The sequence below is a fragment of the Acipenser ruthenus genome, chromosome 5 (assembly GCF_902713425.1).
Source record: "Acipenser ruthenus chromosome 5, fAciRut3.2 maternal haplotype, whole genome shotgun sequence".
NCBI lineage: Eukaryota > Metazoa > Chordata > Actinopteri > Acipenseriformes > Acipenseridae > Acipenser > Acipenser ruthenus.
The window spans coordinates 14,316,664-14,342,103 of NC_081193.1; the positions used below are offsets into that span (position 1 = coordinate 14,316,664).

The following is a 25,440-nucleotide window of genomic DNA, read 5'->3' on the forward strand; positions in this document are numbered from 1 at the left end:
TATATATATATATATATATATATATATATATATATATATATATATATATATATATATACAGTCAAACCAGATCGACACAGGGAGTTACATGATCTGTCTGTATAGGCTGAATTAAGAATTAAGATATTTTTTTCCCTGATTGATGACAGATCTCAGATGTGTCACAGAACAGACTTGCATGTCTTGAGTGATCTAAACTATTTTTCACATCTGAATGGCCTTTATATAAAGCATTATATATACATTGCAGAGCTTTATGCATTTTATTGATGGTTTGCAGTTACTGTCAATAACAATGCATTTTAAGTGTACAGTAGCAATCTCTATGTGCTGCTCAAATTCCTACATTTATTAAACTACTTCAGTATGTTACACAGTCATCTCCATTGGGTCAATACAAGCTGATAATGGTCAATGGCACTAAACAATAAAAAAAATATAACTGTACGTACTTGTATGGTAGATTTTTTTTTTTTTTGGTAGTAACTGTCTACTGGATAAAGATGTACAAGTACTGTTTCTGAAATGCTTCTTAGCAGTGCTGTGTTTCTGTCTTTCCTTGACTGAATATAATAAACCGGTCCGATTTCTTCAGCACTAATTTGTTGGGCTTACTTACAAATCTCAGGCCTGAAGAGGGAGAGGAATATGACATCAATGAAGAGGAAGGTGACAGTAACAGTCTGAACTCAAGGTAGAAGGGAAAGGCCTCGGAGTTTGGACTTTGCCTGTGTCTTATGTGACATACGCATGCTGTTCTTTTTTAAATGGACTGTATAAAGCTCAGTTCAGGAAACAATCGTGTGAATGAAATGACCTTCTGTTTAAGGTGTTATTGTGAGTTCAACGTTTCTCTGAAAAAGAAAGTCCAATTTGAATTCTGCACATATCTGCAGCTTTGCCTTTTTTATGTTTGAAAAAAAGGTAATGCCTGTCGATTTAGGCTACTTCCTTGAGGGTAATGACTAGCTTGAAAATAGAATGTCAAACCTTTAAATGCAGCATTTGTGGTGGTTTTGCAGTGATTTCTCATATATATCTATATATAGATATATATATATATATATATATATATATATATATATATATATATATACCTTTTCAATGCAAAATGCTCCTATTGATGATATCTGTGTGCCATATATGAATATTAACTATAATACTTATAGTTTTCAATTACTCAAAGTAACTGTTGTTTAAAACATATATATATATATATATATATATATATATATATATATATATATATATATATGTTAATTATTTCAAATTAAAATATTCTACAAAATAATTGAAAACTTTTGGGAAGAATTTTATTTCAAATACATAGAAGTGGTAATTATATCAACGTGAGATCATTTTGCATTGTAAAGATAGGATGGTTTCAATACATTGGGGTGCCACTGTAAGAATGGCACTTGGTGATTTGGTACCAATGGAAATAAAATGAGCAGCAGGTTTCACAGAACCCAATCAAAACTTATCTTCCCTTAGGTATGATTTGTATGAATCACAGTCTGTGAAACCCGCCATGAACGTATATTATACGTTACTTTGTTTACAAATGTTCTTACTTTGAAATATGATTAGATTTATTTTGGCCTTGATGCATTTTGTCTTTTTCAAGAGCATGCATGTGTTGAATAATGGTGTAGTAGAGCATAGTTTCACTTGGTCTGTTTTTACTAATGTGCATTGGAACAGTGTACCTCAATTCTGGCAGTCAAGAGATTTAATTATCAAACTTTAAAATTAATATTTTGTATATTGAAGTGTACCAGCTCCACACATCTAACTTTGAAGCTTTCGTTTTAAAATAAAAAGAAATCACTTTGTAATGAAATGCCCATTGGAGTAAAATTATAATTATTTAGCAATTGGAAGACATTAAAGAAATGTGCTGATGGGCTGCACTCGCTCAGTGATCTCTACATTAGTGATACCCCTTGGATAATGCATATACATTGTGCTAGTAAATTACATAGAGGCTTCATAGAGGCAGTGTATCAAACTGCGGGTAAAATAAATGGTTAGTTGCAGGCAAAACCTCAAACTACCACCTCAGAGCGATTAACACACACACAGGAATTATTAGCTGAATCACTTCTTGAATTTTCTGTTTCTCATAAGCTCAGTTCTTATTGTTCTTAGTATGCTTGTTTTGTTTTTGGATGTTAATGGCCTCTTAACGTCACCAACCAAATCAATCCCTCATGGAGATGTTGGTGGTATTCTTTGGCCTTTGTTCAACCAAGATCCAACCTTACCAGTATGCTCCACCACCCTAGTCATTGGCATTCCCTCACCTGTCACTGCTTGCAGTCAAACTATAATGTGAATGCACTAATAACTTACAAAAACAGAACAATTATAAACATTGTGACTGGAAATGTCAGATGTCTGCCTTCTAAAGAGACTGCCAAGATATGACTAATGTAAAAACAATAAGTTTTCCTGTACTGCATTAAATTGCCGTTAGTATGCCACCCGCTAGAGGTTTGAAAGGATAAACAAACGATTGTCAGAATTTCATTAAAACAGAACAGGAGCTTGGGGCTTGTTGACCTGCTGTTTGTTTGAAGCTTTCATCAAAGCCTTACTTGTAGAGTGCTCCCCTGACGTTGGGAAACGCTTGCTAGGTAGTTGGCTTTGGAAAGCTTTGCATGTAATAAATCTGAACAAAAAAATAGATTCTGTGGTTATTTACTTTCCCAATAAACTGAAGAACTTGTTAGTGAGTTGTAAAGTAGGTGTACAAAACATCATTTACACTGTATACAGCACCAAGAGAGATCAGTCCCACCATATGATGGGCAATATACTGTACAGCGATGTGTCACGGATAGGCTTTGTGGTGATGTCAGACCAGGATGAGAATGACAACAGTACTGCGGGTGAAGGGTTGGTGCGCATATTTATTATCAAAGAAATATTTAAACAAAACAAAACAATACAAAACAAAAGGCACGATGGCCAAAACAAAACAGACAATAATCCAACAAACAAACAAGTATCGTGCCTTTCTCACAGATTCTCACTTTATCCTTTTATTTGGTGTCTAGCCATTCATATTACTAAGTACTGAATCTTTACCTTTTTTAAAATTGTCTCATGTCTGCAGTACAACAGCTTGGGATTGTGTGCTAATGCCACAGTCACAGTTAAACATTGCTGCCTCAAGTCTGTAGAAACAACAGTTTATGGACTTTTATAATACCATTATCTCTTTCATAAACATGTGACAAAATGGGTGTAATTACCTTAAAGTTCTAAATACAGAAGTTTGAGTTCTCTTTGTAAGATATTAGCTGCATCAGCTTACTATTCTAAAAATAGTAACCCAAACCAGTTTTGAAAGTTTGTTATCCATTTTGACGATATAATGAGGGTTTTAATTGATGGATAGATAGATTTATACAAATGTGTATTGTGACACTGATAAATGTGTCTCATTTTCTGTGCACAGTTTGCAATCCAAGCGATAGACCAGCAGTCCTATCTATCTAGTGCCAGAGGAGCAAGGGAGCAAAGAGAAATGTGGATGCTACACATCTGACAGTTTAAATAATACCACATCTTGGGAATGTGCTTAGACTCAAGCTGTAATTATTATCAAATTACAACAATGTTTTTGTTTTAATTTTTATTTAGGGAAACATTTGTTTTATTCCCCTTTTTAAATTCTAGAAATATTATTCTTTTTGTAATATTACATGACAGTTTGGAGGCTGCGGCAGCAGTAGTAGGCCTCAATATATCCCAACAGCAGAACACTACAGTAAACAGTAGAAAAGGTGACCTGCCTTCATGCAAATGTAAACTGATCACACTTAATGAGAAAAGTTGTTTGTTTTGTTTTAGCTGAATATCTAAGGTGTTGTTTTTTTCAGATAAGGCTCTAACCTAATCTGTTTGCCTGATTCTTCTTATACAGTCTGTGTGGTGAAACTGATTTTTCCCATTGTAAATGCTCAGCCTAAAGGAACAGGAACTTCTCTTAAAAGAACACCTTCTTGGCACCAATAGCGATTTGTTCACAACGGATACAGTACTGTTTTGTAAAATGATAACTCATCATCATCAAACTTAAATTCAAATGGTTTATTCAGTCTTTTCAAAAGCGACTTGTCATTGCGATAGTGTCTTGAGGCACACTGATTGGTTTATTAAATCTTTCCAGAACCGCCATCATTGCCTCATTTTGTATTCTGATTTCCACGAGTGCACCTCATAGCTACAAAATGGCATGTAAACAAACAACACAATGCACCGCTGTTTCTCTTGTTAATAAAAGTTGGAAATTGTTCGAGCTCCTGAAAAAAAATTGAATCAGACACAAGTTGTGGATCAATTTGGTGTTTCCCATTCTGGTGAGTTGTTTCATGATTCTGTTAAGTAATTGTGTGCATGTCTTCAATATTGCTCTTCTACAGGTATTCATAATTGATCTAGAGCTGCTGCTGCATTTTTTAACATGTGCAGGGGTGCTGTGTTAATTTAGTTTGACAGTTTATTAACGTTAGTTTGTCTGTTACTTTATTATTACAGTTTATTAACATACACTTGTCTATTGCTTTTCTCTTATTCAGTTCATTTCATATGTTGATGCACGTGCAACATGACAAGTAATACATATTTATTTATTTATTGATTCATATTGTGTCTGGTGGTCAACTTCGTCTTTGACAACACTTCGTCTTAGACAACACTTCGGCTAAGAGAACGCTTTGCTTGCTTCCCGAGGGGTTTTGTCTTAGCCAGAGTCGACTGTACTTCCATAAACACATCTCCTCCCTCAAACACACTCCACACAGTTTTGCATATAAATCAGTGTATAGAATGTGCCATCCTTTCTCTGGGGGTGCACACAGTATTGACAATACAAAATGGTTATTTATTGTATCTCACATGTGATCAGATTATGCTTTCAAAATATTTTTTCAAATTATGTTGTCCCTTTTTTCGCTAACAAAGGTTTGGTTGTGTGTTGAGTCAATGGTGTCAGTAAGTTACCGTTTAAAGTATGGCCAGTGCAGACCAATTGAAAAGTTTCATTCTTACCTTTAAATCAAAAGCCAATCCAGTCACACAGTAAATTGCTCATTGTTTATCTCTCAAGGAGAGAGATTACTTCAAAAACTTTGACAATATAAATGAAGCCTATGTTGAGTCACTGTGGTGCTTGAAATCTTTGCAATAAGCATTTATAACCCGACTGCATCAGTGTAATAACTCAGAATGATCCGTTTCCTGAGGGAAGACTCATAACTGGTATGATTATATACAGTCCAGTGATAGGATCTCTTTTTTATAATGATAAAATACTTTGAGTTAATTTGCAAAGGTCCCAACTCAATATTATTTAGTATCCTCTGTTAGAGGACTAGGAACCAGGGGACCAGTTGTGCGATGACGGGAAGAGTCCACTGTATTCACCTCAACTATTGGCATTACAACATAACCATATACTATATACATGTATGCCATAGGAAGCATATTTGCAAAATGTACTGATGGATAATGCTGCAATGATCCCAAAACCAAACAGGCTGAGGGCTAGTCATTGCTGGTCAGCCATGAGTTGCACAGGATTATTCTTTGATCATGCTGTTTATGTGAATTCACAGACTGATAAGCATCAAACACATGCTGTATCTTTTGTGGCTTACTAACCAACCTAATTATTCCAAAATCACCAGAACAGTTTTGGTATAAACTCTGTTAACACCTTACATATGTAGATGTAAAGTGATTAATGCTTATACTCCTATTGTGTACTCTGTTTGTGTGAACTGTTTTTTTTTTTTTTTTTTGTTATATTGGTGCCCTTTTCTAAAACATTTGAGTTAGTCTATGTGTGTGTTTTTTTGGATGTAACCAAGACTGAAAACCATTTTAATAATAAAATAAGATAGGTGAGTATAGTGCTCCTGTCCACAAAGACACACACAAACATGCACACACATGCGCACACACGCACACATTTATTAATGTCTGTAGTTCCTCGTTTTATATATTTTGAGTGTTTTGGTGTAAGACAGTGCAGTGTGTAATACATTGTCTATTCATTTACATGTTCATTTGTTCCATCTGTCTAAAGATACAGCCTTGAAGAAGGGCATGAGGAAGAGGATGATGGTGCTCTTGGGTAAATACCATGTGAAGTTTGTAATAGCTGTGTGTGTTTTTCATAGTCTTTGCTACTAGATTATTCTTTGCTGTGTTTTATTTATTTGTTTTTGTTCTTGGATTGGGAGGGATAACTTAATATCCAGTATAACAAAGTGATGAACTTTAACAACAGCTTTATCATCTTTTTTTTTTTTTTTTTGTGGACTTGCCCAAAATAAATTGGTGGTACACAATCACATAATTTTTAGAGAGGTGACATTTTTTGTTTGTATATTTGTATAGTGTTTAAAGTGTCAGTCAACAATGTAATATCACAGTTAAGTATCTAATATATAGTTTTAAGATATGTAAATGTGATACTCCATCACAGAAATATATACTGCTTGGGTTATTATTTGGGATGATAGTGAATCCCAAAAGCTGAATCCCCATCAGGTTCAAACTGGGCAAGGTGTGAATTATTTGAGCAGTCCTATCAGAACTGGACAGCCAAACTGACCGTCAGCAGCAGAGCTTCTCCTCACACGACAGACCAATAAATCTCTTGGAAGGGGGATTTGAAATTAGGTTCATTTTGCTGTTCTTAACCAATGCAACAGAGACGTCATGGCGACATGCAAGCTGCTGTCTCAATCCTTAGTTGCATTAATAAGAAAACTCATAATAAGTATGATTTAAATGAAACTCTTTCGCTCAAGCTATAATCAGGACAAGGGATAGTTATTTTCCTAAAATGATCGCATTTCTCTTTTTTTTTTACTGTATTCAAGTAGCCCAGTTTCTCTCCTGGCAAAAAAGGGATAATCTGTTCTATAGTTTACCCTAGAGGATAAATTTGGTATCAATGATGGGACATGTATTTGCATTAACCTTTTTTTTTTTTAAAGAGCAGTACAGCTTTAACATTCACTATAGTTTGTACCAATGTGTTTATTTATGTTTAGAGAAAAAATACACCAGTTTATCACTATTAAATACAGTATAATTAGGTCTACAGTAGGTAGACTCACAGTGTACAAGTATTTATACAGCTTTCATACAATAACTTATAGATACATATTGTCTATCAAGAGACACGTTGCTTTTACTGAAGCATGCAATATAAAATTAAATGTTTTGGGGAAAAATAATATAGTATACTGGTTTAATATTATTCTTCATATGGTTTTCTAATGATGAGATGTTGGTGCACGATTCAGAAGAAAGCAGGATGCAATAGGCAAATTGCATAGAAAAATAAAAACTACGGATCACAACAAACTATGTCAGCAAGTTGGACTTCCAAACAATAAATAACATTTGGAGTATTCGGTTTGTCAGAGATTGTTAAAATAGGAGCTTAAATACAAAAATACAATTGTATGGCATAGTGTCATACTGAAGACAGAACCTACTGTAACTGTACAGTATAGAAAAAAAGGTTATCTTAAATGTGCATGTTTTTGTTCATCACTTTAATGGGCAGCAGAATAATTAAATAATAATAAACTGTACAGGCACCCCCCCCCCCCAGGTCATAGTGGTCACACACAGCGTCCGAATGCATTTATAATTCATGGTTTCCACAGCAGGCACCTCAAACCACAAACAATGTGGAACAATAGGATTACCGTCTCCATTGTGAAAAGTGAATGACTCGGCTATGATCGTAGGCTGACAATATTGGATCATTTGTTCCCAGGTGATACCATACGATAGCCATTTACAATGAAACTTTAACTCCAGTCATGACAGCCCCTTGCAGGATGCAGTCTGGTCCCTATGAATTATTGAGACGGCCTTTTTTAATTTTAATGTGACCTTCTCTTCCCAACTACTCTTAAAGAATCTCAGTTAGTCATATTAGTCACAATGCATGAGTAAAATCTCAAAATCCTTGCCATTGAATAGATGTGAATGTATGTGAATATATATATGTTTTATAATCCAGGGCTGGCAATGGAACATGAAACAAGCAATGTGATTGGTCGAGCAAGGTTCCAGCTGTCCGTATATTGGATGGTTATGGACAGTTGGAGCCTTGTCACATATTTGAAATCACTGCATTGCGTCACAGAATTTAAAGGTAGCCATCTTGCTTACACACTTAGTTACAGATGTGCAGCTGTAACTGAAACTGAGTGACCAATTACCTGCAAAAAATCACAAAGTAGTAAGTAGACATGCTGATCTGGATGAAGAACAATTAAATGAACTGGAAAATACTGAAAGACACTTGTGCACATTATCCACCCCTCTCTGACACAGACCTTGAACAAATTACTGAAACCTGAAACATCATCCATCTGTTCTGCTCAGTGTGTCTGCACTGAGTGACAGGAAAAGAAAAAAAACTCAGTGCCATGTCAACTCCACCCCCTGGTGTATTTTTTCAATGGCAAAGTGCACAATATCAAAAATAAAGATGTACTATCTTTTACATGTTTTAATTAAATTAATTTACTCAACTTAACTTAGTGTGTAGTTTAAAGTTATGCATGGGATGAATCATTTTTGCCCTAAACACGATTTATGCTTTTTTTTCTTCAAATCCACTGTTTTACCTGGATTATAAATGCAATAAGGCCCTTCAGGTGCTTCACCTGAGTCAAATATATATATTTCAACTGTGTATGAAAATATACAGGTAGCTTTGTTTAAAAGAAAATGTTAAATACTGTCTTTTATTTTCCATTCAGCAAGCTTTCGAACAAACTTAATGATGGATACCAGGCAGTTGCAAGGTACAACAGGCTTTCTGTGTGCAGTGTTTCAGTTATAAATATATATATATAACTTCCTTTATTTTGCACTCTTCATCCAGACTTGTTTACTGTATGTGCATCTCTGATGATACAGATGTGGTTGCCATATATAAATAAAGTGACCATATGGCTGTATGTTCAATGGGACAGTGTAAGTGTAGTCCTGCTTCTCTTAAAGGTAAGAATGGTACCTGAGACAGGTAAAACATACCAGAATGCACTGGGTTGTGAGTTGAAAAGCCTGAACTATCCCAAACTGTCCCGCTGAACACAGAGCCATATGGTCACCTTATATATAAACCCTATATTAAAGAGTAACTGCCATTCCTTACATCACACAAGCTTGTTTATATTGTATCAGTCTATACTTGATGCTGGGCTATTGAAAATTGTGACAACTCATGTCTTATGTTCTTTTCTGCAGTGAGGCTGAGGAACCCATGTATGTTAGAACTTCAGTGACTTTTGGGTTGCACAGTAAATAGGTGGGAGTATTGAAGCACCTGTAATCATTCTCTTAATACTTACAAATAGTTTTAAATAATCTTAATGAAGATGTGAATTCACAAATTGCTTTGCATCATATGATTTAAATGTAGTCTGGTTGATTTAAGGTGCTTCCTTTATCCTGGTTTGATAATGTCCTAGTTAGTCGTTTAAGAATAGCTGTTTGAGTTTGATGTTTGAATGAATTTCTGCTTCACTTTTACTGTATAGTGTGTTTTTAAAGAGGAATCAGCAAGTACTGTTTTGCAGTCTCAATCAGTAATCTAGCTGTTTCCTAAATTACTGAGTGATTTTTCCCAGCTGGCTACATTGTGTGTTTGTGCCTATAGGTTCTTTCAGTAAAAGGGTTATCAGTATCCTATTGACCTGTGTGGGCTTCGTGTGAGCATTTTTGGCGTGTAAACATGTCTTCTCTACTGGTAATAATTGAGTGTACCGTATCTCAACCGATTGATTTTGTGATTTCAGAGCTCAGGATCAGAAGGAGAAAAGACATAGCATTATAACCTTCAGGTACTGTGCAGACTCACTATGAGAAAAGCCAAAATAATAGTTCTTGAAAGTGTATGGTATTGCTGTGAATGAATGCTAACTGACTGTGAATATAGTCATTATAGAGTATGAATAGTATAATTGCCATAGTATAAATTCTATGGATAAGTAATCTGGTGTGTAAAGTATATGTACCAAGTCCACAGCATGTGAATCTGTCAGACTGTTTTTTGACTTATACTTACCAAAGCTTTTCAGAGTCACCTATGGTTTCATAAGGACTCAGCAGTGTTTGATACTTTATTCCCCATGTAACAGATATTTAGTTGCTTGTCTGGCTTTTATTTGCATACACCACTTGAACTGGTGCAATACTGGGTCACAAATTTGTATTCAAACCTTGATGACTTCACATTTTTTCTGCTGGTAAACAACCACCATTTTGAGAAAGCTCTATGTTCTTTCAGTAAAAGGGTAATCAGTATATATAGAACTGTTTTCGTGAACATAAAAATTAAACAAATTAAAAGACATGTTTGATTTTAATGGTTTGCCACTTGCATGTGCCCCTTCTGCTCAGCAAAGGAAAGGACAAAGCTGGAAAGGATGCTAAGGACAGCAAAGGAGGCAAAGACAGTAAAGAGAAGTAGGTATCATTTGTAATGAAGATTGTGTGTGCGATCTCGTCTGGAAACACAGGAGCCTTTTACCTCTCTGCCTGGTAGTGATTGATATGTCGTCTTTCACTCTTTCTTTACAGTCCATGAAATAAATGAGTGACAAAAGCATTGTATTATTGTCTTGCTTTTATTAACGTTGTACTAGAAACCGCTGAATGTCTTAAATATCTCTACATCTTCACTTTTACAACCAGTAATTATTACCAGCTTATTTTAGACATTACCATTTAGAATTGACAGTAAATAGTACATTCCCAGTTCAACATTATTTATATTAACTTGGTATTATAAAAACAGTAGTTTGTAATGAAACTTCATGTGAATTTGGATTTGGGCTCAGTCCCGATTATAATTTCTGATGTTTAAAAACGATTTCCTTCATGTTGCCTAGAATTTGTGCAGAATTATTTTTATGTGTCAACCACTTCAGCTGGATGTCCCTCTAATATTTTACACTTGTAGTAACCCAGACTGACCAGAATGTCTGTCAGTTTGAATGCAGACTGCGAAGTGATCAAGCCTTTTGTGTTTAATTTTTTTTAGAAATATAATAATATAAAACATGGTATAAGGAGTAAGTTATCTAAAAGGATCTGAATATTCTCCAAGCATTGTACTGTATAAAGAAGGACATTATGAAAAGGTGTTAGAACTGTCACTTGAAGTTATTCATATTTAATGTGTGCCTTGTAATGTGATAACACAATCCATAGAAACTAGGTATTTGACTAGTTTTGGCCAATTGGTTTGTCAATACTCTTTTATTGGCTTTTATATATAAACAGGCATGTATGCATTTTATATTGAAGGGAAATGTTTCGTTTAAAACTAAATTATGTTTGCTATGAAATGAATTAAGCAGGTTCTGTCCATTGTGTCATTTCAAAGAAGGACGGTATCACTGGGATCTAGCCATGGTTACGTGTGTCTCAGGTTCGTGTTGCTTCATGCAATATTCATTGGTGTATTAGATCACACCTCCACCCAATTCCAGACTCAGACCAAACCAGCTGTTTTTTTGCAACTTTACTTTTGTGGACTTTCTGTTTCTATGATATTATCACAAAAAATGGGAATGTAGGTGGCCTGCTCGGTAAATTCTTGCATTTTTACCTGATCTCTTCTTGGGCCTGGTTGGAAAAAATACTGGATCCAGAAAACGTGACCATTTTCTTGTATGGTATGTAACAAATACAGTACCTAGTGCTTTGCTGTATGCCAGGGTACTTTTTTTTCATATCCACACTAATTAGTCTATTTGTATCAATGGAAATAAGCAAATTTACCAGATAGAATGAAAATAGACTGAAGTTTGAATGCACTAAACTACTAATATTAAAGTTGTTCATTGTTAACGTAATAATACAGATTCAAAGTGGTGTGCTTATTTTCTTTTAATCTAAAGCAGATGGGTTGTTTTACTACATGTACTGTAGTTATTTTTGATTTCTTACAATTGAATAAGAGTGAAGCTACCATGTTACTAAAGATTCCTTTTTTGCTTTGATCTGTTTTCTAATATGTGTACAGGGGGACGCTGTCATAATGGGTATGTGTTTGTCTGTATTACTGGCAGACGAATGTGGAGTAATTCAAATCTGACAATGTGAAGATCCTAGATCCTGCATTTTTGTTTTTAAAGTAACTGTTGGATGATTAGCTAGGGAAAAGTTTGATGTTTTCAATATACTCTATAGTTTAATAAATTGCTGTTTTTAATGGTAATTGCTACTTATAATGTTTGTATTTTGAATATATATATATATATATATATATATATATATATATATATATATATATATATATATATATATATATATATATAGAAACTTATTGCACTGTTATTACTTAAAATAAGAGGAAAAATATAAAGAACTCTGGCTTTATATTTACAGCTTTGATATAATTTTGAATGTCTAGTTTATTGAACAGGGGTCTGTTTAATGCAAATGACACAACATTTTGAGTACTATACTACTGAATATAGATATAATTAGACCACTGGCCTAAATTATTAAAAATATGTATTGTGTCTGTGTGTGTTGGTTTTCAGATTTATTACTTAGAGTGTAAATAACTGGGCATAACATCTTAGAATAATTAATTGCTCTGTTTGTTTCTGTATTTAAGTGATATGGGTTCAAAAAGGTACAACATAAACTTGTATTACAATCAGAATATGTGTTCAAAAACAAGTAAAATCAATATTGGATGATAATTTATCTAAGTCCAATGCAAGAATATTTGACCACACACAATGACTAAGTGGCTACATCATAATTCCCATTCTGGGGGTGGTAGGAATGTTTTTCATAGTTTCATTAAAACAAATTAACAAATGTTTGCCCCCCAGAAAGATATTATTAAATACTGATACATGTTTGGAATCAATAGAAAATGCTTCAGACCGCAAGCATAGTCCATCATCACGGAATTATAGCTGTTTTGTCACAGCGTGGAATGCCAGGAAAAATATCAGTTTTATTCTCACAAATACTAATTGAAACTTGTTTTTTTCTTTAACAGAGTAGGTAAGGGAGTGTTTTCAGCCATGAAGCTGGGCAAGACACGTCCACCAAAAGAAGGCCACAAAAACAAAGGTAATTGTAGCAAAGTGTTTATTGCTGTGTAGATTAAATTGACATTATACTACTACAGTGAGTATCATAGATCTAACAATGGCAACAAGGCTTGACACCCAGAACGGAACATTCTTTTTCTACAGCTGATATCACCATGCTGTCATCGCTCTATACTTTTTTAGATTTTGGAAGTGCGTGTTCCAAGTGTGGAACGTACGGTGGCCCTGAAGTGCAAAACACAAACACAAAAAGAAAAGCACAAACGCAAAAAGAAAAACACAAACACAAAAAGAAAAACACAAACAAAAAGAAAAACACAACTCAGGGAATGCCTGGAGGTGGTAGGTCAGTGCTAGTTTGTTAGAATTAACATTGTTCTATGGGTCAAAATGCATCAAATTCAAGGTATGAATTAAAGAATCATCTTCTTACAGAGACAGAAGTGCACTTACATATCTCCTATAATCCCATTGTAAGTCTCTGTTTATCGCACAACTTCAGAAAAAATAATGCAGAGCCAATAAAACACGATATAATTTTTTTTTTTAAAGCCAACCAGTCAAAGGGCACAGATGTACATTCTTAGGAATTTCACAACAGGCTTCTCTGTTTTGTACATTTTTGTAAATATAGTATAAAGTAGAGACATACACCCCTCCAGACTGTCGCTGATAAAACCACTGTGGTCATAGCATCGAATCCCACTGTTGGAAAGTATTGTAGCGATCTCGGTTAACTAAGGGAGGAGCATCACACAGGGCGAGGCAATCCACACACAGGTGGAGGGCTGGCGAACCCGGGACCTCTCGCACTAAAGCATAGCGCCGATACCGCTGTACAAAAGAGCCAGCTCCTTTGCAAGGAGCGTATTTCAGGCTTATGTCTTCGTGTGTGATTACGTCACCTACCAGCCCTGCTGCTGCCTCCCCCCGTGCACGCTACAGTATTTTAATACACAATACTTATCTTATAAAAATATATAGTAATGCAACTGTTCTCTGAAAATGAATAGATTTGGAGTTAAGAACCGTATATCCTTTACCAGACACATTTTGTTTTACCTTCAATGAAGTTCAGATTACATTAAATCATATTAAATATTTTTTGTGCTACGATGGAATGTTAACGGAAATATTTAAAAAATAATTACATTTAACAATAAAATAAACAGAGATAACAAGTATAACCCTTCAGTTACTTCTGCTGTAAACCTGGATGGCCATGATTAGGTAAGTAAAATGTGAACGTTTCTATAATATAATTCTCAAGTCTTACAAAGTTCTTGTAACCCATTTTAATCCAATGCATGTTTAATTAATGGTACAGTTCTTAGGATGCGTGACATCTGAAAAATTAGCATAGTCCCTCCTTAATTACCATAAAATGACACCCACTGCTGCGGCACTTGAAAATTTGATGTTAAACACATGTCAAAATAAAAAAGGACAGGGTCAAGTGGATTTCCTTCAGGAATAATATACTGTCATAGCGTGTTAGTTCTGTTACTGTTCAACATAACCATTTTTTCAAGTTAAAGATATGCTTTCAACCATTCTTTTAAAATCTCAATCCTGTTTCCTTGTAAATGTAATTGTATATGTATTTACGTTATAAAGAGCCTTATTGTCATTCATTCATAACTCTATAATTTTCTGCAACAACAAATGAAAAAATAACCCTTTCTTCAGACCCTCAACTACAGTAGGAGCCTTCAAGGAGCCTGATCTCCTTTACTGAGAAACAAGATCAAGAAATAAGACCAAGAATAAACTTTATTGTCAACTAAGGCTTTTTTTCTGATTTGCAGATGAGGCCGCTATTTTGGAAACAGAGGACCTGGACAGGAAGGCCATGCGTTTGGGGGGAGGGTTCGACCCGGATACCATCTCACTGGCCTCCGTCACTGCAGTCACCACCAATGTCTCCAATAAGAGGTAAACACTAGAACAGCTAGCACTGCGTTTACACTTTCATATAAAAATAAATAAAAATGAAAAACAAGCTGTCACAATGCTGGGTAGGTATAATAACTTCGATTAATGATGCAAGCCTGGCTTGTGTCTGAACTGAAAGTTTTTGATTAGGTCACAGTTCTTCCATTCATTTTAATACTGTGAAATGTCACCAAAGGTTCAAAAAACTAGTGGCTGTTTAAGATGGGTTGCTGCTTATTCAAGATACTGTCACTGATTTTTATTGGGGATTACTCTCTAGCAAAAGTAGGTTTACTGATATGTTCAGGGGGCTGTTATTCATACATAACTGGAAAGCACTCAATGGTAATATCTGTATTTAAAATGTTTACTTAGTTTCTTCTTGTAATACTTCAGGTGTCTGTAATTTAATGATGATATACAGTACAAACTACCTTTTTTATTACACATATTAACTGTAAACAGTTCACATTGAAACAGACAAGTTGAAATACATTACAATGTTTTCTTGAACTTTAAGATCCAAACCTGATATTAAAATGGAGCCCAGTGCTGGAAGACCAGTGGATTACCAAGTAAGTAACATTACAATAATATACAGGTGGTTTGACAGAGGCTGAGTAACACTACTCCTGAACTGCATGACCTGTGGTGCTTTGAGTGAAACCAGACAATACAATGTTCAATAAATCTTTGCCTAAATGAAATAGTGAAATAACTTTAAAAAGTTGACCTATTTTGGAAAATCATTGGCAGTAGTCTGTTAAAATTACATCTCCATCATGAGGATTCCTCCCCCATACTTCAGAATTGTATTATTCATTATAGTATGTCCATAACTATTAAACACTCATAGGGCTAAATTTAGAAATGCTAAAAGAAACTTAATAAATTCAATAATAAACCTGTCAACTAGACGACACTGAGAAAGACTTCTTGTTGAAATGTTTGTCATTGAATTTATTAAGTTTCTTTTACTATTTCTAAATGATAGATTACAAATAGATTCAGTTTTACTGCATATTTAAACTGTGGAAGCCATCGATCCTAACTTGTGGTTATTCTAGTTTTAAGATTATTCTTTCAGATTGGTGATTGGAGCAAGGTATTATTATAATTATTATTATTTATTTCTTATCAGACGCCCTTATCCAGGGTGACTTACAATTGTTACAAGATATCACATTATTTTTACATACAATTACATTATTTTTTTACATACAATTACCCATTTATACAGTTGGGTTTTTACTGGAGCAATCTAGGTAAAGTACCTTGCTCAAGGGTACAACAGTAGCAGTGTCCCCCACCTGGGATTGAACCCACGACCCTCCGGTCAAGAGTCCAGAGCCCTAACCACTACTCCACACTGCTACCCTATATGTATGTAGATGATATATGGACGTTTTTGAATGGACAGTTTTCATAGTAAAGTGTATCTATAAAGTGTGTTTTGACATATGGTAACTTCATTCTAGGTTAGTATTACCATTATTGAGGCACGTCAGCTGGTGGGTTTGAATATGGATCCAGTCGTTTGTGTCGAGATTGGAGACGACAAGAAATACACATCAATGAAGGAATCTACAAATAGCCCTTACTACAATGAGGTATGACATCAGTTACAGTCACACTTTTTACTTCAAGAAGAGAAGCATCCTAGTACTACATGTGCAAAGAAACATCATCATACTACATGTGCAAAGAAACATCATCATACTACATGTGCAGAGAAACTTCCTAGTACTACATGTGCAGAGAAACATCATCATACTACATGTGCAGAGAAACTTCCTAGTACTACATGTGCAGAGAAACATCATCATACTACATGTGCAGAGAAACATCACTGTACTACATGTGTAGGATCTAGTTGTCAGCATTGCTGCATGCTGACACTGATTAATGAATTTGGGAGGAAATTAGTTCCAAGCTGCAAATACAGATTGTATAAATGTGCCTGGAAGCTATAGCAAATTAACTCTACTGTTTAATTTGGCCCCCTTCAAAGGTAACATCATCATGACTGGATAAGGCAATTGTGACTGTTAGACATGACTTTTAGACTGTTTCTCATACTGCACTGTCTCAAATCCAGACATACTGTATCTAATTCTTCTCAGATGTAAGGACCTGATGTAGGATCACATAGGCATCACTGATCAATTAAATATTAAAGATTGTAAGACTGGATTAACTAAACAAACAACCATGTTATTAATTACAACCAATTTAAATAGTGAAACCCTTCTACAGGGCTACCGTATTTAAAATCAGCATATTTTTTTTTATTTGCAGTACTTTGTTTTTGAGTTCCATGTGCCTCCTGATGTCATGTTCGATAAAATCCTAAAGCTCTCAGTAAGTATATAATGTCACATCACGTTTCAACCATTGAAGCAATTCTTTATATTACTGTAAAAGAAAAAGCAATCTGACACTCTTTCTTTCTTTTAGGTAATACATTCCAAAAACCTCCTGCGCAGCGGCACCTTGGTTGGCACATTCAAGCTTGACATAGGCACTGTCTACTCACAACCTGGTATGAGGGGCTCTCATTCTGTTGATTAGCTGGTTCTGTTAACCAGGCCTTCTGAACCTGATGTTAGTCAGTGTACTTATACAGCATACAGTGTCAAGAAACCAGTCTAATGGGGGGTTAGCAGATTTTCTGGATAATTCACACCCTGAGTAAAACAATATACACAGTGCAGGACTAGCGGGGCTAGACATTAGCATATAGACATTAGCCCATATTTACATAAAAAACGTTACAAAATATATTTGAATACATGTTTTATAAGGACCAGGCTATGGTCTCGTTAATTGACAATCCAGTAGACTTCAACTCTGTAATGTGGTACCCACAATGCACCAGTCTTGACTGTAATGTATTGTTTTCTGTATCATTTTCAGAACACCAGTTCTACCATAAGTGGGCAATCCTCTCCGACCCTGATGACATCACTGCAGGTGTGAAAGGTTATGTAAAGTGTGACATTGCTGTGGTCGCAAAAGGAGACAACATTAAAAGCCCACACAAAGCAAACGAGACCGATGAGGATGATATAGAAGGGTATGAACAAAATAAATTACTCATGGAATCACAAAACAAAGGAATCCTGTAAACCCCTTAAAGCCACTTTTAAGAAACGTCAAATCAGATGTTGTTATTTTAACATAAAGTAAACTGTTCCGTTGCATTGCACTGCATTGCACAATACTTTACAGCAACTAATATATATATATATATTGGATAATGCCTGATTAATGTAAAGCATGGACAGCAGTTTGTAATAACTGTCACAGCTCTTTAACCAGAAACTTCAGTCTTTGTCGCTTATTACAGAAGTGTTTAAACTGTGGTGTTAATCACAGCTTTCTGTCTAAATTTCTCCCAAGGAACCTCCTACTGCCAGAGGGGGTCCCCTCAGAGAGGCAATGGGCCCGCTATTACATCAAGATCTACCGAGCTGAGGGGCTTCCAAAGATGAACACCAGTATTATGGCTAATATGAAGAAAGCTTTCATAGGAGAAAACAAAGACCTGGTGGACCCATACGTGCAAGTTCTATTTGCAGGACAAAGGGTATTTCTCTCTGCACTTGTAACCACTTTGTTATAATTGAAATACAGTACCTGAAAACAAATATATATACACTGCTGTGCAAAAGTCTTAGACATGTTGCATTTTTCTACTCTGACGCATTATGAGCATCAACAATTTACTCAAAGCCTCCACTAATTGATTTGATGGATGACACCTGTGCCTTCTGCCAGTTCTGTTGTCAATTCAATGTTTGTCTTCTTTCTAGTCCTTAAGGATATTATCTTCACGTATTGCTCATCCTTGTTAGACAGCTTACACTCCTTGGTTTGTAATTATTATTATTATTTATTTATTAGCAGACGCCCTTATCCAGGGCGACTTACAATTGTTACAAGATATCACATTATTTTTACATACAATTACCCATTTATACAGTTGGGTTTTTACTGGAGCAATCTAGGTAAAGTACCTTGCTCAAGGGTACAGCAGCAGTGTCACCCATCAGGGATTGAACCCACAACCCTCCGGTCAAGAGTCCAGAGCCCTACCCACTACTCCACACTGCTGTAAATTACAGATGATGTTTCTCTGTACTTGTTGATTATGCTTTGGATACCACACCTTGAAAATCGAGTGATGTGAGCTATTTCACTCAATGTTTTTCCTTCTTTATGCAAGTCAAGGTTGTTATAATAGTAGAAAGCACTAGTGGAGGCTCTGAGTAAATTGTTGATGCGCATAATGCATCAGAGTAGAAAAATGCAGCATGTCTAAGACTTTTGCACAGCAGTGTATATGTATATAAGACAAATCAAACAGGACGAAACATGTATGCAGTTACTGTACTTTTACTTTTAAAACGCTGTGAATGTAGAAGTCTTTTGGCAACTTTCACACGATTTGATTGGCTCTTGTAATGCTGGCATTTGCATATCCCGATTACATATATAGAGAGAGAGAGAGAGAGAGAGAGAGAGAGAGAGAGAGAGAGAGAGAGAGAGAGAGATTCTACATGCAAAACAATAATATAATCACACAGTTCAAAGGTATAATTTAATGTAAATAAATAAATACTGTATTTCATATCTTCTTAGACTTCACATTTTTGTTTTTAAGAGTTTATTGAGCACAAACATGCACTGAGCACCAGGTTCAAGTTATTGAATTGATATGAGTTCATGCGTTGCATTTTTTTCAGAGCTGTGAGAAAGGGCTTGAAAAGAGCATATCCAGTATTTAAAGGAATATTTGTCTCCTTATTTTCTCATGAGTAGCTTATTTACTATAACTTTTTGTTTTTCACAGGGAAAGACCTCAGTGCAGAAGAGCAGTTATGAGCCAGTATGGAATGAACAAATCTTATTCACAGAAATGTTTCCACCTCTCTGTAAGAGAATGAAAATTCAAATACGAGATTCGGACAAAGTAAACGATGTAGCCATAGGAACACATTTTATTGACCTGAGGAAGATTTCCAATGATGGAGACAAAGGTACATTGGTTTATTACAGAAATATAATAACTAGGGGTGGGCAACAATATGAAAATTGTATACCGATATTGTGCACGTAGTTCAATATCGATAATATCAAAATATTCCAAAACACAGAAATATAAAAACACAATTGCAATATCAAACATATATAGACATTAATAGATATTTACATATGAAAAGCAATAACTTACTTTAGCTTAGTGGTGCTTTACTTCACAATATCCATATAGAAAAACAAGGTCTTGTACAGTGTAATGACGAATCTGCATTATTTTGAGATATGTTTTGATGTTTTAAAAGTACATCTCATTTATAATACTGAAAGTTCACATTTTATACATTAATAATAGTGCAAGTAATGATCCGCTGAAGCATGCGCATATCTCAAAATAATGCAAAATGGATGGCCAATGGTGCTTATGCAGCATGCAAATAACACAGCTACCTCTGTGACTACGAAGGGGAGTTAGTACGTCCTAAATCGATATATTTATTTAAATTGTACCTATCTTTTTAAAAACGTGTATTTAGTTTCAGCACTGCTCTATTAAACTGTTTCAGTTAGCGTATACTGTTAGTGTGCTTCGTTACTGTGAATTATATTTTTCAGCCAATTTTTCCTCATCTCTTCATGCATGGGAAATGAATGAAAACTTATTGTTGAATTGTACCGTGCTGAAGCTGAGCATAAGGGACCCAGCAGTGATCGCTGCAGTTTCCTTCTCGTCATTGATATTTAAATGATTTTTTAGTTGTGCCTGAAGTACAACTCATCCTTTTTCTCTCAGAAATTAAACATGCCAGTAAAAAAAAAAAAAAATTCAAACCGTTCAATACAGCAAAGGAAAAGATGTAAACAACAAGATTTCAAATAAAGCGTTCATTCACCGGAAATTGAGATACCGCTACCCTGAAATGTGACGTCACTTGGTGCAAAAGCGTATACAATGGTTAATAATACTTTATGGTGTCTGCCTATGAGACTGACCATGATTGGTATGTATAGGGTTTGTTGTATATTCATATAAAATAAACTTGATTATACTGCGTTTGTATTTTTAGCAGTATTAGCAATAAAAAGTATGTCTCTGCAAGCATACGTGATTTTTTTTGTTTTAATTCCGCGATATTGCGATATGGAAATTATTATCACTATCGAACGATATCATATCAAAATATCGATATTGGTGCCCATCCCTAATTGATGGTTGAATTGGTTGAATTGATCCGGCAACGTGGTCTTCTGTTTTTTCGGTTGCAGGTTTTCTTCCAACACTGGGTCCAGCCTGGGTGAACATGTATGGTTCTACCCGCAACTACACCCTGATGGACGAGCACCAGGACCTGAACGAGGGCCTGGGGGAAGGCGTCTCCTTCAGGGCCCGTCTGCTCATCAGCATTGTGGTGGAGATCCTAGACACCGCCTCCACTGAGATCATGAGCACCACTGAGGTCCAGGTGGAGCAGATCCAGAACATCTCTGAGGTGGGTTTGACACATGCGCGTAGTTTAAACATTAGCATCTCAGTAAATGGTTAAAGCCTGAGGGAAACAACAGATAGTTAGCTTTAGTATGGCTAATTCTGACCATTATTTTGTGAAAACACTGCATGAGCAAGTGTAAGCCTGGGTGAATTGATGCATTCTTGGAGTGAGCACAGTGTTGCTTGGTTCTTTGACCTATGTACACAAGGTGTTTCTGTGGCCACTGTGGATAGCTTGATGAAGTCCATTTGGCCAAAATGTTGCTCTGTTTTTAACTTTGTATGGAATGGAAATTTGATATACAATCTATTATTATGACATTGCACCTCTACTTGCATCAATCGTGAATAATATTGGGATATTTGGGAGACTGATCATGAAGGTAGCACCCAGGAATGGAAATACTAGTAATTATATAAAAACAGTTAGTTTGCGATATAGGCTACATGTTTTGGACTACTGTCATGAATCATAAATAACAATATTTTGTTATTATGTGCATGTGAAGCAACTGCTTGATTTGTTGACTCACATTTTTAGTTAATTGAAGGACTTATTGTATTGCCATGGAAACTTGGCAGTATTCTTACTAAACTAGCTACCAGAAACTCAAAATATATGAAAGTCTCAACCATACTGCAGTTACAGTAAATGAGAGAATACATTATAATGTTAAGTTTTAAATAAATGAAAGGTGTAATAAGGTGAATTTACTTCAGAATCATTTTCACTGCCCCCATTATTTATAGTTGTATGTTGTAGGGCCTATTTTTATAAACCTTGCCTTGCACATGTTACAGTACTTGCTTATTCTCCAATACAATAATTGTTAACATTTCTGTTGATATTTTTAGTATGTCACTGGAAAAATGGAAGAGTTCTTCCTCTTTGGAGCCTTCCTGGAAGCAACCATGGTTGACAGAAAAATTGGAGATAAACCCATCAGTTTTGAAGTTACAATAGGTAAAATAATAATTTAAAAAAAAACAGTTACGTGTTTCTGCAGCATTTCTAGATTTCTACAGCAATACAGTATGTTTTATATTTTCCAATGTACAGTGTGGTACAAACATTGTATTTCATCAGCCCTAATGGAGTCCCCATTAACCCTTGTCAAAGCTTGCTGAAGAAAGTTGTTTGGTCAGATCTATAGCACGCTTCTGCTTCATCTACTTTTATTTCATCACATTATATGATCACCACCTCCATGTAAACTGTTCAACTGAGGTTAATTTCTTTGGGTATTAAAGTGATGTCTTAGCTGATCTGGAGAATATCACAAATCCAATCTTAAAACGGTTGTGTAAAGTTTTGAAAGGTTTCCTTTCCACACCCCGGCAATGGGACCACTGCCACAAAATACATCTTTGGAAAAACACAGTTTCCATCTTCAAAACTGGATGAGCTTAGTTAGATGTACAAACAAAATACTACCCTCCTAAAATAATTGTCGTGTGTACCATTATGCAGGTAACTATGGAAATCAGATCGATGGTGTGAACAAGCCAACCATGCACAGGAAGAAGAAAGATGGGGGAGACGGTGATGAGGAGGAGTCTGAGCTCCTTCAGAACTCCAGTGAGGATGAGGTTGAAGATGATGGGGACCTGGTGTCTGTCTCCACAACTCCTCCAATGAAACCTGTTATTACAGACAGGTCTGTCAAGTAGCACACACACTGAAATCTGTCATCACTGATAGGTCTGTTGAGTAGCACACACACATAACCAAACGTTATTTCTTCATTTTCTTTAGTAGAAAATCAGGCACTTTATGAAACTATGTGCACGTCACACGAATATGAGAGTTGGCCTCAAACCCGAGTGTATAAAAGGTAGGGTGGCCAATCCTGGTCCTGGAGAACCACAATCCTGCAGGTTTTCTGGGTCTCTTTAAATCATCAATGGCCAAAGACCTAGGAAACATTATTATTATTATTTATTTCTTAACCGACGCCCTTATCCAGGGCGACTTACAATTGTTACAAGATACCACATTATTTTACGTACAAATACTCATATATACAGTTGTGTTTTTACTGGAGCAATCTAGGTAAAGTACCTTGCTCAAGGGTACAACAGCAGTGTCCCCCACCTGGTATTGAACCCCCGACCCTCCGGTCAAGAGTCCAGAGCCCTAACCACTACTCCACACTGCTGCCCATGTTAGTGTTGACCAATTAAGAGAACAATTGGTTAAATTAAGAAAATAATTGGTTCAATTAAGTAATTAAGAACTTGGGTGGAATGAAAACCAGAAGACCCTGCGACTCTCCAGGACCAGGATTAGCTACCCCTAGTATAGTCTCTTGTAAGTTATGTATTTCTGATGAGCTTTTTTCAATTATTGTTTGTATTTTGTCAGTTTGTATTTTGGTCTGGATGTTTTTGGGTGACCTAATAATGGAAATACTATACTGTATTTTCAGTTGCTGGTTGATGCCAAGTCAAGCTAACATTTTTTTTAAATAAAGGCAGAAAATGTGTATATCTTTATTAATACTGGTGTCTCTTAATTTTAGGAATTATTTCCATTTACCTTATTTTGAAAATAAGCCCTGTATCTACATTAAGAGCTGGTGGCAGGACCAAAGGAGAAGACTCTACAATGCCAATATAATGGACAAAATCGCAGACAAGCTGGTTAGTAATCTCTTCAGAAAACTAGCACTCATGTATATTGAACAAAATACACAATATTGTGTTTTAAAACCCAAACATGTTAAAAGCAGTGTAAAGACATGGTAAGAAAACGACAATGCAAATGCACCTGTCAACTTTTATAAGTATACCTGTTATAAAAATCAAAATTTACTATATATGTTTACTCATTAATATTCTTCCATTGAATGTTACAGGAGGAAGGGCTGAATGACGTCCAGGAGATTATAAAAACGGAGAAAGCCTTTCCAGAACGTAGACTGCGGGGTGTTTTGGAGGAATTGGGAAGCGGCTGCAAGTTAGTATGGGCAATTTTATTAACAATAAAGCTGTCTTTCTCAGTCTTTACCTACTTCCTTCACACTTATTACTAGGCTGTTTTTAAAAATGACCATTAGGACAATAGTATTACTAAGACTCAAGCAAAGATTGTTGTAATTCAGTATTGAATCCAATACCTGCATTTTTGTACCCTCTTCTGGTTCCCAGCATTGTTTATTCTGTGTGTTTCTGTGAAGTTCACTACATAACAATAATGTATACCTATGTACACATCATTTACATCAAAAGAAGTTCGATTTACTTAGGATATAATGGTTCTACAGGCAGCAGTTTTTTTAGTGGTTTTTTGAAATCTAGTGGGTTTTTTTTAATCTTATTTTAGAAATTCCCTGTCATAGTAATTAACAATCTAGCCTGAGACTCAACATGTTTATCAAAATACATTTTGTACAGAAATTAGAATGAGTATATGCTTATTGTAAACAGAAAGATAAATATCGTCCTGGTTTTGATATAAATTGAACCTATACTTTGTGAGCGTTTTTAACTTTGATGTATGTTTTAGTTTACGGAAATGTAAAAAGCAGAACTTGAAAAACTAAAGCAAGTAGTTGACCTGTGAACATTTATAAGCTGTACCTGTGTTTCTCTTTTAGCCGTTTTGTGACGCTTGCCAACAAGGACCAGAACCAGACTGGAAGGACAAAGCTGGACAGAGAGAGGCTCAAGTCCTGCATGAGAGAGCTGGTATGAGTTTGTCTTTTAAATCTTGAGAATGAAGTAAGGGCCAGACATCCTGTTTTCATAAAAAAACATTAAAAGCTAGCTTACTAATCATCCCTGCATAGGGAGTGTACATGGTTTTGTAAACCCACTATTGCTCCTCTCAATGCTCAT

At 35.5% G+C, this 25,440-nt stretch overlaps 1 protein-coding gene across 13 annotated transcripts in view; it reads left to right on the forward strand.

Moving 5' to 3' along the window:
• LOC117402240 (otoferlin-like) overlaps positions 1–25,440 on the forward strand; it is a 122,090-nt gene that overhangs the window by 64,807 nt on the left and 31,843 nt on the right. For 7 of the 13 annotated variants that reach the window (XM_059023695.1, XM_059023686.1, XM_059023687.1 and 4 more), the window contains exons 6-25: positions 6,101–6,148; positions 8,811–8,855; positions 9,301–9,318; positions 9,852–9,896; positions 10,456–10,521; positions 13,082–13,155; positions 14,945–15,071; positions 15,592–15,646; positions 16,550–16,681; positions 17,370–17,432; positions 17,529–17,613; positions 17,988–18,147; positions 18,474–18,660; positions 19,927–20,113; positions 21,378–21,601; positions 22,456–22,564; positions 23,072–23,258; positions 24,123–24,243; positions 24,459–24,559; positions 25,200–25,290. In XM_059023695.1, coding sequence (XP_058879678.1) covers positions 6,101–6,148; positions 8,811–8,855; positions 9,301–9,318; positions 9,852–9,896; positions 10,456–10,521; positions 13,082–13,155; positions 14,945–15,071; positions 15,592–15,646; positions 16,550–16,681; positions 17,370–17,432; positions 17,529–17,613; positions 17,988–18,147; positions 18,474–18,660; positions 19,927–20,113; positions 21,378–21,601; positions 22,456–22,564; positions 23,072–23,258; positions 24,123–24,243; positions 24,459–24,559; positions 25,200–25,290 — 2,125 coding nt within the window. Of the gene's footprint in view, positions 1–6,100; positions 6,149–8,810; positions 8,856–9,300; positions 9,319–9,851; positions 9,897–10,455; positions 10,522–11,325; positions 11,736–13,081; positions 13,156–14,944; positions 15,072–15,591; positions 15,647–16,549; positions 16,682–17,369; positions 17,433–17,528; positions 17,614–17,987; positions 18,148–18,473; positions 18,661–19,926; positions 20,114–21,377; positions 21,602–22,455; positions 22,565–23,071; positions 23,259–24,122; positions 24,244–24,458; positions 24,560–25,199; positions 25,291–25,440 lie in introns of those variants that run through there. The other 6 variants (XM_059023691.1, XM_034003188.3, XM_059023694.1 and 3 more) reach the window with 2 other exon arrangements.